Raw genomic sequence first — 15,782 nt, 5'->3', positions numbered from 1 at the left:
TTATAACCCACAAAAACCATAGCCTTGTGAAACCGTCCAAACCATGCACGGGGTGACTGCTTCAGCCGGTATAAAGCACGCTTCAATTTACACACTTTGCCACTGGTTTTATCACATGAGAAACCCAGTGGAATATTCATAGATACTTCCTCAAGCTTTCCATGGAGGAAGGTATTCTTTACATCTAACTACTGCAATTCCCATCCCAGATTTACTGCGTAAGATAGTAGTACTTTGACAGTGTTCAGCTTTGCAATTGGTGTAAAGGTCTCCTAATAGTCGATTCCATAAGTTTGAGGAAATCCTTTGCCACCAATCGTGCTTTGTATCGATCCACAGTGCCATCTACCTTTTGTTTCACTACAAACACCCACTTACATCCAACTAGTTTCTTTCTTGGACGAAGAACCACAAGCTCCCATGTATCATTCTTTTGTAAGGCTTTCATTTCTTCCATCATTGCTGCCTTCCACTTTCCATCTGTGAAAGCTTTCTGCCAATTTTGGGGAATAAGAACAAAAGAAAGAGAAGAGACAAATGTACGGAATGATGGAGAAAGAAAATCATAAGAGCCTATATGAGAAATAGGTTGTCCAGTAAAAGCCCGAATACCTTTGCGATGAGCAATAGGTAAGTCAGGAGAAGAAGGAGAAGAGATGTTACCTGGTTCCAGGGCCGGCAACTGGATTGGTACTGGTGCTGCAGTGGATGGTAGCTGCGTATTTTTGGAATGTCCCCTGTAGTAGGTTTTGAGATTAAAATCATTAATTTTCTTCTAAAATTCCCTAATGGTTTGTTGGACTGGAGTCAACTCCCCTTAAGGGGATTTTCAGCAATAGGATTTTCAGCATCATCCAAGTTCTCCCCTTGGGGAAAATCCTCTCTATCTTTAGTAGGAGGGAGGGTACGTGCAGAAGGCTCAAGAGGGGTGGGGCCAATATTCAGTTGGTTCTGTACAGGAAGCTCAACCAATACATCTTCCTTGAAATTCTCCCCCTGAAGAGGTGTAGATGGATAATAGGAGAGAGGTTCATGAAAGATAACATCGATATTGACCAAGGTATAACAGGTGGGGGGTGGTAACATTTATAACCCTTTTGAGATGAAGAATATCCTAAGAAAATACAACGGACGCTACAGGGTTCAAGTTTGCCTGGGGATTTGGTATCCCTAGCATAACAGACACAACCAAAAACTTTAGGTGGAACAACAAAGGAGGAATATCCCTGTAATAAAGTAGCAGGGGTTTGTGAGTCAAGGACTCGGGTAGGCAGATTATTAATGAGATAGGCTGCAGTAAGGACAACATCTCCCCAATATTAGGGCGGAACAGAATGGGTAAACATAATAGCTTGAGACATTTCAAGGAGGTGGCGATTTTTCCTTTCAGCCACACCATTTTGGGTTGGGGTATCGACACAACTGGTCTGATGGAGGATTCCATGGGTAGCAAGATAGTGTTGGAACCGATCATCCATATATTCTTTGCCATTGTCACTCCGCAATATCTTGAGAGTGGCATTGTATTGGGTCTGAACCATCTTATGAAAATTTTTGAAAACAGGAGAAGACATTACTTTTGTTACGCATTAAATAAACCCATGTATTCCTAGAATAACAATCAATAAAAGAAACAAACCAATGATGGCCTTTGAGGGAAGATTTTCAACTAGGTCCCCAAGCATCAGAATGAACAAGATTAAAAGGAGAACTTTTATTATTAGAAATAGAATAAGTGGAACGATGTTGTTTGGCCAAATCACAGGCCTCACAAAAAAATTCATCTTTATTACACTCTTTAACTAATGCTGGAAATAAAAAAGACAGTGCCTAAAGGGGAACGACCTAGTCTTTTATGCCATTGTTGAAGTTCAGAAGAGATTAATGAGCTTTGATGAATAAGAGAAGGAAGTGGTGGTGGTGAAGTAGGACTCCCATTATCAAGCAGGTACAATCCACCATGCATCTTACCACATCCAATCGTCGCCTTCGTTGCCAGATCCTGAAAACAAACAGTGTGAAGGGAAAAAAGTTACTTTGCAATTTAAATCACGGGTAAGACTATTGATGGATAGAAGATTAGTGGTAAATTTAGGGATATATAAAACATATGATAAAGTTAGAGAAGGAGAGTAACTAATAGTTCCTTTCCCAGAGACAGAAGAGAGAGAATCATCAGCCCCTCGGACTTTATCATTACCAGAAGTAGGAGAATAATGATGAAATAGGTTGGAAAATCCAATCATATAATCAGTGGCACCGGAGTCTATGATCCAGGGAGAAGAGACTATCGATGCATAATGACCAGCAAAAGAAATACCTAAGTGGGCTAAATTTGAACTTGGAGGGTTGGAAGAACTGGCAGGAGTCGATGTAGTAGAAGTAGCAGAAGCCTGTAACATACGACGGAAATCCTGAAGTCCATCCTTGGATAGTCCAGTGTTAGTAGGAGTAGTAGTGACAGCCTCAGTATGATTAGCTTTGTTTTTTCGATTTCTGGGCAGTACGCTTAGCTTCAAAGTCGGTTGGTTTTCCATGTATCTTCTAACATGTGGCGTTAGTGTGCCACAACTTACCACAATGATCACATTTGACTGCTGCCTTTTCAGACTTAGAATTTCCAACAATAGGAGGAGTAGAACCAGTCCCAGTGTGAGGAGTTGATTGATCCGGAGGTGTAGTATTAAGCATAGCTGCATGTCGTCGATCTTCAATATGAACTAATGCATAGAACTGTTCCAGTGTAGGGAAGGGTTCCTTGCTGAGAATCTGAACCCTAATTGGATCATATTCAACGTTAAGGCCAGCCAAAAAGTCATAAACCCTAATTTTATCGACATGCTTCCTATACACAGCAATGTCATTGGCAGTAGTGGGTTGATAATCAGAGTAATGATCAAGTTCTTGCCAGCACTTGCGAAGTTCATCATAGTATTGAGAGATAGTCAACTCATTCTGTTTAGTGTCATGAATTTTTTCTTAACTCATACACCTGAGCATCATTCCCAACCTGGGAATAGGTATCCTTTGCGGCCTTCCATATCTGGGTAGCAGTGTCAAGCAGAAGATAACCGGGTGCAATGGAAGAATGCATAGAATGTATAAGATATGACATTACCATAGTCATTAGATAACCATCGAGTCAGGGCAGGTCCTTCAACAGGTTTGGGAAGGCTGCCTGTAAGGTGTCCTGTGTAGCCACGGCCAACAATAGTAAGGTAAGTAGACCTTGACCACATCAAATAATTAGTCCCATCTAGTTTAGTGGGAGAAGCAAAAGAAGGTACTCTGGACGAGCAGATCCATTTGAGTCAGTTGAAGTAAGATTAGACATGATGTCGAAAGTGTAGAAGACACGGGTTTTGAAATTCCCACAAATCGAACCGTCAGAATAGGCTCAAACTTGGATCGAATTCTCTTCAGGCAGTATGTAATAAGTCCTCAAAAAATAAGCAACTTTTGATGTATAAATAAAAAACCCTAGTAGAGCAGATGTCAGAATCGAGTAGAATCCTGGGTTCTGAGATTGCAGAATTTTCAGCCTTCAGAATAGGCTGAAACTGAGGTCGAATTTCCCTCTAGTGGTAGGGAAGATGTCCTCCAAAAATTAGCTCCTTCTGATGAGCCAATAAAAAGCCCTAAATTTATGAAAATTTAGGAAAAAACCTTGAATGAGAGAACTCACAGGGTTGAATCTGAATTTGTGTTGATTCAAAGCTGCAGTCTTCAATCAGGGAAGGGTGTAGACCAATAATGGCAGGAATCAATCTCAAAAAAAAAAAAAAAAAAATACAGAAATCAAGCTTGAGTTGAAGTAGCAGCTCGATCCCCAAGGTTGGAGGAAACCTGCGGCAGATTTTGATCACACCAAGAATATTTGATCTTCAATGAGGTGACATTGAGGGCAGCTGCTAAATCTTCATTAGATCACCTCATAGTTGTTGCCCTGAATGAGAGAGAGAGAGACCGAGAGTGGTGGAGAGAAGAAAACCAGAAACCGAGAAGGGTGGAGAATTGAATACTTGAAAAAACAAGGAAGCTGCTCTTTTAGATTAGAGTTGGCTCTGATACCATGTGAACAGCCTTAGAACTGAATGCTTGAGTGATCAATATGGATCACCAAGCTCCTTTATTTTTAATCAAAGAGTTACAATAATTATACTAGAATTAGGAAACCTACCCTTGCCGATTCATATTAGGAATACCAAATAAGAATAGGCTAAAGGAGAACAAATATAAAACAGGACAAAACTGCCCTTATCGGGTAGAACTACTTATTCTAACAGTTTTGTTACCTTTTTTCCTGATTATTGTGAGTTTCAAGATCTCAAGTCGAGGAAGACGATTGGTAGAGGTCGAGTATCTGGGGAACTGTATCTTCTTGAAGACGCATCCACTGCAACATGTTCAAGTGTGGCACTTCCTCATCAAATCCATTGTCGTTTGGGTAATCCTTCGTTCCAAAGTTTGAAAATTTTAGATAGTATGTTTCAGTTATTGTCAAGTTTGCATTGTGAGTCTTGTCAGTTTGGGAAACTTTACCGTGTAAGTTATCCCCCTCGAGTCAATAAATGGGTTGTTTAACCCTTTTCTTTGGTTCATTCAAATGTGTGGGGTCCGTGTGCTGTTACTTCTATGTTAGATTTTTGTTACTTTGTCACTTTTGTAGATGACTTTTCCAGAGTTACCTGGATTTATTTAATGAAAGATCATTTTGAGTTATTTTCCATTTTTTGTGCTTTTGTGGTTAAAATTCAGAATCAATTTACTACATCATTGAAAATTCTTCGTAGTGATAATGCAAAAGAGTATTTCTCTACTCCGTTTAATGAGTTTATGGTTCAGCATGGGATCATTCATCAGTCCTCCTGTGCGGATACACCCCAACAAAATGGTATGGCTGAAAGGAAGAACAAACATTTGATGGAAGTCACTCAATCTCTTTTATATGAGATGAAAGTGCTAAAGTCTTTTGGGCTGATGCTGTTTTGATTGTGTGTTATCTTATTAACCGAATGCCTTCTTCAGTTTTAAGTGGTGGTATTCCATATTCTGTGTTGATCCCTTCTCATCCTTTGTTTGTCTTACCACTACGGGTGTTTGGGAGTGTTTGTTTTGTTCGGGATCATCGTCCTGGTCGCTCTAAGTTGGATCCTAGAGCTCTTAAATGTCTTTTTGTGGGGTATTCTAAAACCCTGAAGGGTTACCGTTGTTACTCATTTGATTTAAGGAAATACTTTGTTACTGCTGATGTATCTTTCTTTGAATCTGCTCCATTTGTTGAATCCTTGTTGCCTGTTTTAGAATTGGACGATGATCTGCCTCTTTCTGTTGTCCACACTTGTTCTTTTGTGCAGGATCCTTTGCCAGTTGTGCCACCTCCAACAAACCCACTTGCTGTGTTTCACCGTCGTTCATCCGATGAGCCGGCCCATCGCATTACACCTTTGGAGAGAAACGGTAACCAATTAGCAACCTCTACCACATCCTCTTCGTCTCCAGATCCTCCACAAGGTAATTCCTCATCGGCTACTGTTCCTGTTATTTCTGATCTCGATGTTCCTATTGCTGTCCATAAAGGGGTTTGGAGTTGTACCAACCATCCTATAGATCGTTTTGTGTCCTATGTTGGTTTGTTTTCTTCTTTTGTTGCTTGTTTGTCTACTATTGATCATTATCCTATTCCTATGTCTGTGGCAGAGGCCTTGGCTCACCCTGGGTGGAGGGCTGCATTGACTGAGGAATTATCTGTTCTATAGGAAAATCAGACATGGGACCTTGTTTCTTTACCCTCTAGTAAGTCTGCCATTGGTTGTCGATGGATATTTGTGGTGAAGGTTAATCCTGATGGGTCTGTGGCTCGGTTGAAGGCCCGTCTTGTTGCTAAGGGCTATGCCCAGGTCTATAGTGTAGACTATCTGGATACATTTTCCCCGGTTGCAAAACTAACTTCTGTTCGAATTTTGATTTCTTTGGCTGCTATGCATCACTAGCCTTTGTTTCAGTTGGACGTCAAGAATGCATTCTTGTATGGTGATCTCCATGAGGAAGTGTATATGGAGTAACCCCCTTGATTTGTTGCTCAGGGGGAGTTTGGTAAGGTGTGTAAGTTGAAGAAATCTTTGTATGGGCTAAAACAGTTGCCGCCGGCATGGTTTGGCCGTTTTAGAGGTGTTATGTTGGAATTTGGTTTGACTCGATCTGAGAGTGATCACTCAGTGTTTTTCACCCAGTCTGATGCAGGGAGGATATTTTTGGTAGTCTATATAGATGACATTGTTATCACAAGAGATGATTCTTCAGGTATTGAGTGCTTGAAGACACATTTGGGATAGCAATTTCAGACTAAGGACCTGGGAAGATTGAAGTATTTCTTGGGTATTGAGGTAGCTCAATCAAGGAAAGGGATTTCGCTCTCACAGCGAAAGTACGTTTTTGACTTACTCTCAGAGACAGGTTTACTAGGATCTAGGCCTTTGGATACTCCTATGGATCCTAACGTGAAACTTATGGCAAAGGATGGTGATGTCCTAGATGATCCAGAGAAGTATCAAAGCCTTGTAGGGAAATTCAACTATTTGACTCTGACTAGACCTGACATCTCTTTTCCTGTCAGTGTACAAATTTATGTCCGCCCCTCAGACAGCCCATTGGGATGCAGTTATAAGGGTATTACGAGATAATAAGAAGGATCAAGGGCATGGTCTCTTTTATTGTATTCATGGCCATAGAAGGATTGATGGCTTCATTGATGCCGATTGGGCAGGATCTCCGATTGATCAAAGGTCTACTTCAGGCTATTGTCTATTTGTTGGAGGGAACCTTATTTTATGGAAGAGCAAGAAGCAAACCGTGGTAGCTCGGTCTTGTGCAGAGTCGGAGTGCCGGGCTATGGCACATGACACTTGTGAGCTAATGTGGATTGAACAATTGATGGCTGAACTTGGGTTTAGTGATGATTCTCCTATGCTATTGTGGTGTGACAGTCAGGCTGCTATTCATATCTCTGAGAATCCTGTGTTTCATGAGAGGACGAAACACATTGAGATTGATTATCATTTTGTTCGTGAGAAACTGTAGCAAGGGATTATTTCTCCTCGTTATGTTCGTACTGGGGAGCAACTTGCTAATTTGTTTACAAAGTCTTTGGGGAGTGTGAGAGTGAATTATATTTGTACCAAGCTGGGCATGATTAACATCTATGATCTAGCTTGAGGGGGAGTGTTATGAGTCGATTTATGTAAGGGGGAGGGAATCATGAATTAGCGCCAACACTAATTCACGATTCCCCATGTAGGGGTATTTCAGTCCGTTGGCTGTTTATGTCTAAACCTATTTAATTTAATTGTTTGGGAGCAGTCCCATTGATGGCTGTGACTCCCATCTTGCGCAGCAGCTCTTCTTCCTTCTCCTTCTTTTTTAATAATTCTTATAATCCATACTGAGGAGACTCATCGAGCTGCTATGCTTCATACTCCTACTGTCGATAGGTCTGCTCTACAGGCTGGTTCCAGCCCTGCTCCTATTACTGATGGCTCTCCTACTGCTACTACTTCCACCAAGGAACCTGTTAAGTGTTATAGCAAAACACACTTGAAGAATACCAGAACCGAGATGAGAAGAAGAGATGAAAAGAAGATGGGAAGAGAAGAGAACTGTCAGATATGACTGTCTCCCTCATAAGGCTTGAATTTATAATTTGAAATTACAATGGAAAGGGGAACTCCTATTCAGATTAGGAATTCCTAATCATGATAGGATTCCAAGTTACAATAGGAAAATAACAATAAAACTAAGGCTAATAATTCAAAGTAATACTAGGACTAGCAACTAGGACTCATAACTCAAACTTGAACTAGGAGTTTATAATCCTAAACACAAAACCAAATCACTGTTCATGTTACTGTTCACGTGAACAGTATCACGTGAACAGTATTTCGACACTCCCACTCAAGCTGGAGCATACAAATCACCTAGACCTAGCTTGAAACGACAGAAAGTAGGTCCAAACTGTGCCTTTGCAAACAAATCACCAAGTTGATTGGTAGTAGAAACAAAAGGAGTAACAATCAACTTCTTCAGAACAACATTCCGAATAAAGTGACAGTCAACCTCAACGTGCTTTGTCCTCTCATGAAAAACAGTATTACTTGCAATATAGATAATGGCTTGATTATTACAAAACATTTGCATAGGCTGATTGATGGGAAACCCTAATTCTTGGAGTAAGGATTTGACCCACATCAACTTAGCAGTAGTATGTGCCATCGCTCGATATTCGGCTTCAGCACTGGATCAAGCAACGGTGGTTTGTTTCTTGCTTTTCCAACTAACCAAGTTTCCACCCACAAAGGTACAATAACCAGAAGTAGACCATTTATCACCATCAGCACTGGCCCAATCAGCATCAGAGAACCTAACCAGATTAGCATTCCGATTAGGTAGATAAAAAAGATTTTTACCAGGAGCACTCTTTTGATAGCGCAACACACAGTAGGCAGCATCCCACTGAATTTTCTTTGGACACTGCATAAATTGACTAATAACCCCAACAACAAAGGATATATCCGGGCGAGTGACTGTAAGATAAATAAGTTTACCAACCAATCTTCTATATCGATGGACATCTGAAAAATCCTCACCTTTATCGGATCCAAGTTTCTGATGAGGATCCATAAGAGTATTTGTTGTGGTTTGGAAGTAAGCATTCCAGTGTCGGTCAAAAGGTTAAGGACATATTTCCTCTGAGATAAGCTTATACCTTTCTTGTTTCTCAAAACCTCAATACCAAGAAAATACTTGAGAGCACCCAAGTTCTTTATTTGAAAATGCTGATGAAGATATGCTTTAACTTCGGCAATACCAAAAGCATTATTATCATCCACATAGATGACCATCACTACTACCCTAGAATCCTGACGGCGAACAAAAACAGAATGGTTAGAGTAACACTGTGAGAATCCTACCTTAGTAACAATGGAGCTGAACTTATCAAACCATTCTCGTGGAGATTGATTCAATCATAGTTATCGAGGAGTCGCCAAGGCATTGCCATGGCATCCAAGCTCCTTGGTCGCCTTGGACACCATGGCGGGCGCCTTGCCGCCATGGCAGTGTCGCCTTGATTTTATACCCTCTAAAACGCCATGGCCGCCTTCCCGCCTTGATAACTATTGTTTCAACCCATAAATTGCCTTGTGAAGCCTGCAAATTTTGGTAGAAAACTCCCCCTAAGCAACATAACCTGGAAGTTGCTCTATATAAACCTCCTCTTGAAGATCACCATAGAGAAATGCATTTTTGATATCCATTTGATATAGGGGCCAATCAAATTAATAGCCAAAGAAATAAGGATTCGAACAGAGTTCAAACAAGCAACTGGAGAAAAAGTCTCAAAGTAATCCACACTATAGGTTTGAGAATAGCCTTTAGCAACCAGGCGGGCCTTCAGTCGTTCAACAGAACCATCCGGATTGTATTTGATAGTATAAACCCACCGATACTTAACAAGATCTTTCCCAACAGGTAGTAAAATCAGAATCTAAGTATTGCGAGATAACAAGGCATCCATCACGGTGTCCATGGCAGACTTCTAACCAGGATGAGAGAATGCCTCATGGTGGGTGTGAGGAATAAAGTTAGTAGATAATGCGGAAGCAAGTGGGTGATAGTGAGAAGGAAGATGAGAAATGGTTACATAATGCTTAATAGGATAAATCGGTTTTTTAGTGCAAGAACGAGTACCTTTGCTAAAAGCAATTGGTAAGTCGATGGAGCCTTTAGCATCCGAGGCAGATTGAGTATCGGGCTGAGCGGCATCCGTTGTATAGCTAGGTAGCTATGTGGCATCCGCTATATAACTAGGTAGGACTGGAACTGTAGGAACATGATCTGTGGGTAATGTAGTAGGAGTGGATATAGGTGGCTGAACCGTGGGAGCTATTATAGGTATAGTGGTGGAAGATAAGGTTGGTGAACAACGTCGACAACGGTGGTATGGGTGAACCTAAAGGATCTTCATTGTTCACTATAGATGGTACAATGGAAGAAGGAAAATAGAGAGTATGTTCAAAAAATGTGATATCTGCACTAATAAATTGTTTGTTGGAAATGGGATCAAAACATTTATACCCTTTATGAGTACAAGAATAACAAAAAAAAAAGGCATTTAACAGACCGTGGAGAGAGTTTATCAATGGTGGGATGGAGAATGTGAACGAAACACACACAACTAAAAACAAGCGGTTGAGTGGAAAACAAAGGAAGATCAGGATGAAGAATAGAAAAGGGAATTTTATTTTGTAAAACGGAAGAAGGGATACGATTAATAAGATAACAGGCCGTAAGAACAGCATCACACCAAAAACGTCCAGGGACATTCTTGTGGATCATAATAGAACGGGCAGCTTCGAGTAAGTGCCGATTTTTACGTTCGGCCACCTCGTTTGGTTGTGGCGTGTACGAGCAGCTAGTTTGGTGAGAAATACCACGAGTGAGGCAAAAATCAGAAATCGCAGATTGGGTATACTCCAAAGCATTATCTGAACGAAAAAATTTGAATGGATTTGGTAAATTGAGTTTTTATTTCTTGATAATTTTTTTTAAATATAGTAAGAAATTGAGTCCGGTCCTTTAACAAATAAACCCAAGTGGAGTGAGAACAATCGTCCACAAAACTAACAAAATAAGAAAATCCTAACCTATTACGAGCACGACACGGACCCCAACTATCAGAATAAACTAAAGAGAACAATGAAGAACTTCTAGGTAAAGTACGAGCAGGAAAAGACGAGCGATGATGTTTGCCTAGTTCACAAGCCTCACATTTAAGGTGAGATGTGGACTTGCAACTAGGGACCTTTAATTGAAGTTTAGGTAAGGATGGGTGACCAAGGCGTAGATGCTATTGCATGGGAGATGGTATGGTAGTAGATGTAGCAGCAGTGGAAGGTCCGGTGCCATCTAAGTAATATAGTCAATCGTGCTCAAGCCCTCCACCAATCTTCTTCCTTGTCTGAAGGTCCTGAAAAACACAATAAGAAGGATAAAAGGTTACAAAATAGTTAAGGGATTTAGTAAGCTAACTAACAGAAGCAAGGTTTAAGGGTAATTTAGGAACATGTAGAACATGAGAGAAAGTCATGGATGATGTTGGAGAAACAGTTCCATGACCAGTCTTAGTAGAGGAACAATCAGCAAGAATAACATTGGAGGAGGTTTGAACGGATTTTATGGAAGAAAGTAAGCTTGACTTACCAGTCATGTGACATGAAGCACCTGAATTGATAAGCCAAGAAGTAGAAGAAGGGAAAAATACAACATTACCTTTATAGGGTAGAGTGGCGGTAGAGGAAGAGGCAGATGTAGCTTCAAGTTGTTGGAGGCGTTTGACTAGTTGGTTGTAATCCTCACGAGACACAGAAGATGAAGTTGATGAACTCTGGTGCATGTCACTATTAGGTTTCTCAGTAGTAGTGTCAATGGTGGCAGTATTGGCTAGTTCATTCGCCCAATCAGGTTTTCCATGCTTTGCCCAACAAGTGTCAATAGTATGATTAGGGTTTCCACAATAAGTACATTGGCGGGCAGATTTGTCAACATATTGAGTACTTGTACCTTGTCCATTAGATCCACGGCCACAACCTATAAATTGGCCACGACCACGGCCCCGCCCACAATTGGCAACAAAGGCTGAGTTGTCTTTGGGAGTACTGTCAGGTTTGGACAAATTAGCCAGACGGTTAATAAGAGAAAAAAACTTCATTAAGAGAAGTAACCTTCTCTTCAGTGAGTAGTTGACTCTTCACAGACTGGTAGTCAGGGTGTAGTCTGGCAAGAAACTTCGCAACATGGAACTCAGCTCTTTGTTGCTTTAACTGATCAAGATTAGTGGTCAAAGGTTGATGTATTTGTAATTCTTCAACCATGCCCTTATAACTGGCAAAATACTCATTTAAGGTTTTATCTCCTTGTTGGAAGTTAAATAATTTCTCATAGAGATGATACATACGGGAGATGTTCCTTTTTTGAGAGAAGCTTTCACGTAAGTCATTCCAGATATCCTTAGCAAGGGAGTGAAACATAACATTCGAGGCAATAGCAGGCTCAACACTGTTCCATAGCCATATCTTGACAATAGAGTTTTCGCACATCTACTCCTCATGAACTGTGAATGTGGTAGGATCTTTAGTATCACGATCAGGTGGATCATCTGTAATGCATTTCAGTTTGTCCTTGGCATGTATGTAAGCTTGAACTACTTGGGCCCATAATAAATAATTTGAAACTCCTGAGAGTTTGATAGTAGTAAGGTTTAGGATCAGCCATAGATGTAATTTATCAAGTCCAAGTAGTAACAGTAGCGGCAACCAATTGGCAGTAGTAGTAGCAGTAACAAGTGGGTCTCACTTAGAACCAGATTAGGGTTTGATAACCCAAAAGCAGTACCAGTAACCAATTGGCAGAAATAGGGTATGTAAACCCAAGGTGGCAGCAGGGAATTGCAGCAGATATAAGAACTAGCAGAATAAGGGTGGAAAGAAACCCAATAATAGCAGTAGTCATAGGATTTGAAAACCTAAGAATTGCAGAGAAAATCCTATCGGCAGAGATAGGATGTAAATAAGTCTAAAATTTTGTACCTGAAAATAGATGTGATGGATCGATTGGAGTAAATAAAAGGCTTCACTATGAAACAGAACAGCAGATAAAAAAAGGCTTCACTTTGGATTACAGGCAGCTGCAAAACTCCAGAAGTGATTTGTAAGCAGCAGCACAACCGAAAGTAGTAGAAGAACTCAGAAGAAAGCAAAAGATATCTTCAAGTAGGTAATATAAACTAAAAACTCCAGTCGATCCTTTGGTTCAGGTATGAAGTAACTGTAGAACCCTAGTTTTCTCTTGAAAAGTTCATCTAGGGTGTAATTCTCAGAATATGCAGCATAGGATGCTGCACCCTTTAAAGAAAATTGATTATTTAGAAGACTCTCATACCAGTGTCGCAGATCACAGACAACCTAATGGTTGTGCTCTAATACCATGTAGCAAAACACCCTTGAAGAATACCAAAACCGAGAAGAGAAGAAGAAGAGATGATAAGAAGATGGGAAGAGAAGAGAACTGTCAGATATAACTGTCTCCCTCCTAAGGCTTGTATTTATACTCTGAAATTACAATGGAAAGGGGAACTCCTATTCAGATTAGGAATTCCTAATCATGATAGGACTCCAAGTTACAATAGGAAAATAACAATAAAACTAAGATTAATAATTCAAAGTAAAACTAGGACTAGCAACTAGGACTCATAACTCAAATTAGAACTAGGAGTTTATAATCCTAAACACAAAAACCAAATCACTGTTCACGTGAACAGTGTTATGTGAACAGTACTTCAACGGGTGTGAACATTGCAACAAACCATGTCACACTACGGCTACTTGCTGGAAACTACATGGGAAACCTACTGATTTTGAAGCCAAACATGGTCATGGTAAAACTAAAAACAAGGCTAATCACACTGAAAGTGTAGCTACAACTCCTACTTCTGAACATGGTCTCTCCCAGGAGGACTTACAAGCTTTCAGGCGTATGTTACAGGCTTCTGCTGCTTCTATTACATCTCTCCCTGCCAGTTTTTGCACTCCTCCAAGTTCCCACTTTGTCCATTTAGGTATTTCATTTGTTGGTCATTGTGCATCGGTTGTCTCTACTCCATGGATTATAGACTCCGATGCCATTGATCACATGATAGGTTCCTCCAGCCTCTTTCATAAATATTCTCCCACTTCTGGCGAGGATAAAGTTAGGGTGGCTGATGGATCCCTCTATTCTGTTTTTGGAAAAGGTTCCATTAGTTGCTCCTCATCCATTACACTGTCTTCTGTATTACATATTCCCAATTTTACTACTAATCTTCTATCTATTAGTAGTCTTACTAAAGTTCACTGCATCAGGGGAACTTGTGATGACTTCTTCTCTGACCATAGCAGGGGAACTTTTTCGCACCCAGCTAGGGTTGACTACACTCACAACAACGTCAGAGAACTTGTGAGAAGAGTCAACATCACACCCAACTGTAGCAGCTTCAGGGGTCTTAGGATTGCAAGCTTGGGTGGGATGACCGAAAGCCTTGCAAACAACATACTGGGGTGGAAGTCTTTCGAAGAGGATCTTCTGCTGGAAAGTGAAACCTTCATCATCTAAGATAGTGACTGAGGATGGAGGGAGAGCATCAGTAGAGACAAGGACACAAATCCGAGTGAACGGCAACCTATCCATCTTTTTGGTTCTTCTATTGAAGTAAAGGGGCTTGCCGACAATGGATCCGATGCTGTTAAGACCGTTTTTGCACCAAAAGTGGAGAGGAAGAACAGGCAGCGTGATCCAAAGAGAGATGGAGTGGAAATCAACCTTGTTAAATTGCAGATGATGATCGCACTTGCGAAGGAAGATGGGATTTATCCCCACATGGCAAGGGCTACCCTCAAGGGCTTTTAGTTTATCAACTTCATCAGAGAATTTGAAAACAAATACACCATTTTCAAGAAGGTAGGTATCCATGGTTCCAAGGGATAACCATTGCTTAGATAGAGATGACTTGACAATGTTGAAGGGAGGTCGGCTCCCATGGAAATGACCTACCAAGATGTTCGACCATTTGGAGATTTCAGAATCAAGAAGCCCTGATGGACAGAGGCCGACTTATTGGTTACCAACAAGGGAAGGACGAACAAAGTGGAGAGGGTGTCCTTTCCTAGCAGAGGAGATGGTAGGCCTGAAGAGGGAGTTCCAGGTCTTAACGCCGGTGGCAAGAAGGGAAGGAGAAAAGTGGGAGGAGAGGTTTGGAGAGGATGGGAGAGGGGGGAACTGGCAGGCAGGGTCGCCAGAGAGAAATCAGCCATGGCGGAGTGAACTTATATCTCTGCAAAGGACGAAGGCTTTGATACCATGTTAATAGGAAAGAATTTAGAGCTCAATAAATGGGGAAATTTTGATGTTGTATAAAGGTGAATGTTTGATGTTTTTTTCTTTTTTTTGTTTTTTTGTTTTTAACTTTTTAATTGGGCTGACTCTTAGTATTTTAGACTTACATGTATTTGTTTCAATCTATTTGATTAGACTTGTATGTGTTTGTTTCAAATTAACATGTTAGGCCATATTCAAGCATAATAAGGAGAATAGGTCCAATCTGAAAATGGGCCACACTGTAGGGAAGAGAAGTTTTGCGCAAAAAAGAGAGAGGATGGTATAGATGAGGGTAGAAGCATATAGTATTCTATACATAAATCTTGTTTATATATTTTGCGACCACTCCAATACCCCACTTCTAGTGGTGAATATGTGTGTGTGTGTGTGTGTGTGTGTATATATATATATATATTCATTTATTTAGTGTAAGGAGAACCCAGATGGAGTGCCTCCTCGGTTGGAGCTTTTCCTGTACACACATACTAACAAGGATGGATCTCCTGTAAACAACAGATCAGGGGAGACAATGGTATGGTTATTAAACCAATAGTTTAACCTATGATGCTCTAAGTTGATCTGCAAATTCCATAAATTTTTTTATTCTTTTTCATTTCTCAGTTTCAGATTTCAAACATCACCTTCTATGGAAGTAACATCATCCAATTTTTCGTTCCCTTTTCTCTCTTTTTTGGTGCTAAGTATTTGATAGAGGGGAAATCCAGAATTTGGGATCCACATGAGAGGTAGCACAGTTTGTTATGCTGTGAGATTTTACTCTTTGGAGTTGTAGCCGAGAATTCTAAATCCCACCGCAT

At 40.6% G+C, this 15,782-nt stretch overlaps 1 protein-coding gene across 1 annotated transcript; it reads right to left on the bottom strand.

Moving 5' to 3' along the window:
* Positions 1–8,295: 8,295 nt before the first annotated feature.
* On the bottom strand, positions 8,296–8,897 carry LOC122638987 (uncharacterized mitochondrial protein AtMg00810-like). The gene is made up of 2 exons (XM_043831834.1): positions 8,643–8,897; positions 8,296–8,526 (listed from the first exon to the last, which is right to left on the bottom strand). Exons 1-2 carry the CDS (start codon positions 8,895–8,897, stop codon positions 8,296–8,298), a joined length of 486 nt encoding a protein of 161 aa, XP_043687769.1.
* Positions 8,898–15,782: the final 6,885 nt, after the last annotated feature.

Source organism: Telopea speciosissima, chromosome 9, assembly GCF_018873765.1.
Source record: "Telopea speciosissima isolate NSW1024214 ecotype Mountain lineage chromosome 9, Tspe_v1, whole genome shotgun sequence".
NCBI classification, from domain to species: domain Eukaryota; kingdom Viridiplantae; phylum Streptophyta; class Magnoliopsida; order Proteales; family Proteaceae; genus Telopea; species Telopea speciosissima.
The sequence above is the reverse complement of the archived record's forward strand: the minus strand, read 5'-3'. Positions and strand labels throughout refer to the sequence as shown.

Coding starts and splice junctions, on each gene's coding strand:
- LOC122638987 (XM_043831834.1), bottom strand. CDS start 8,897: ATGGTCATCTATGTGGATGATAATAATGCTTTTGGTATTGCCGAAGTT. Junction 8,527..8,642: donor GAAACTTGGATCCGATAAAG/GTGAGGATTTTT, acceptor CAATTTATGCAG/TGTCCAAAGAAAATTCAGTG.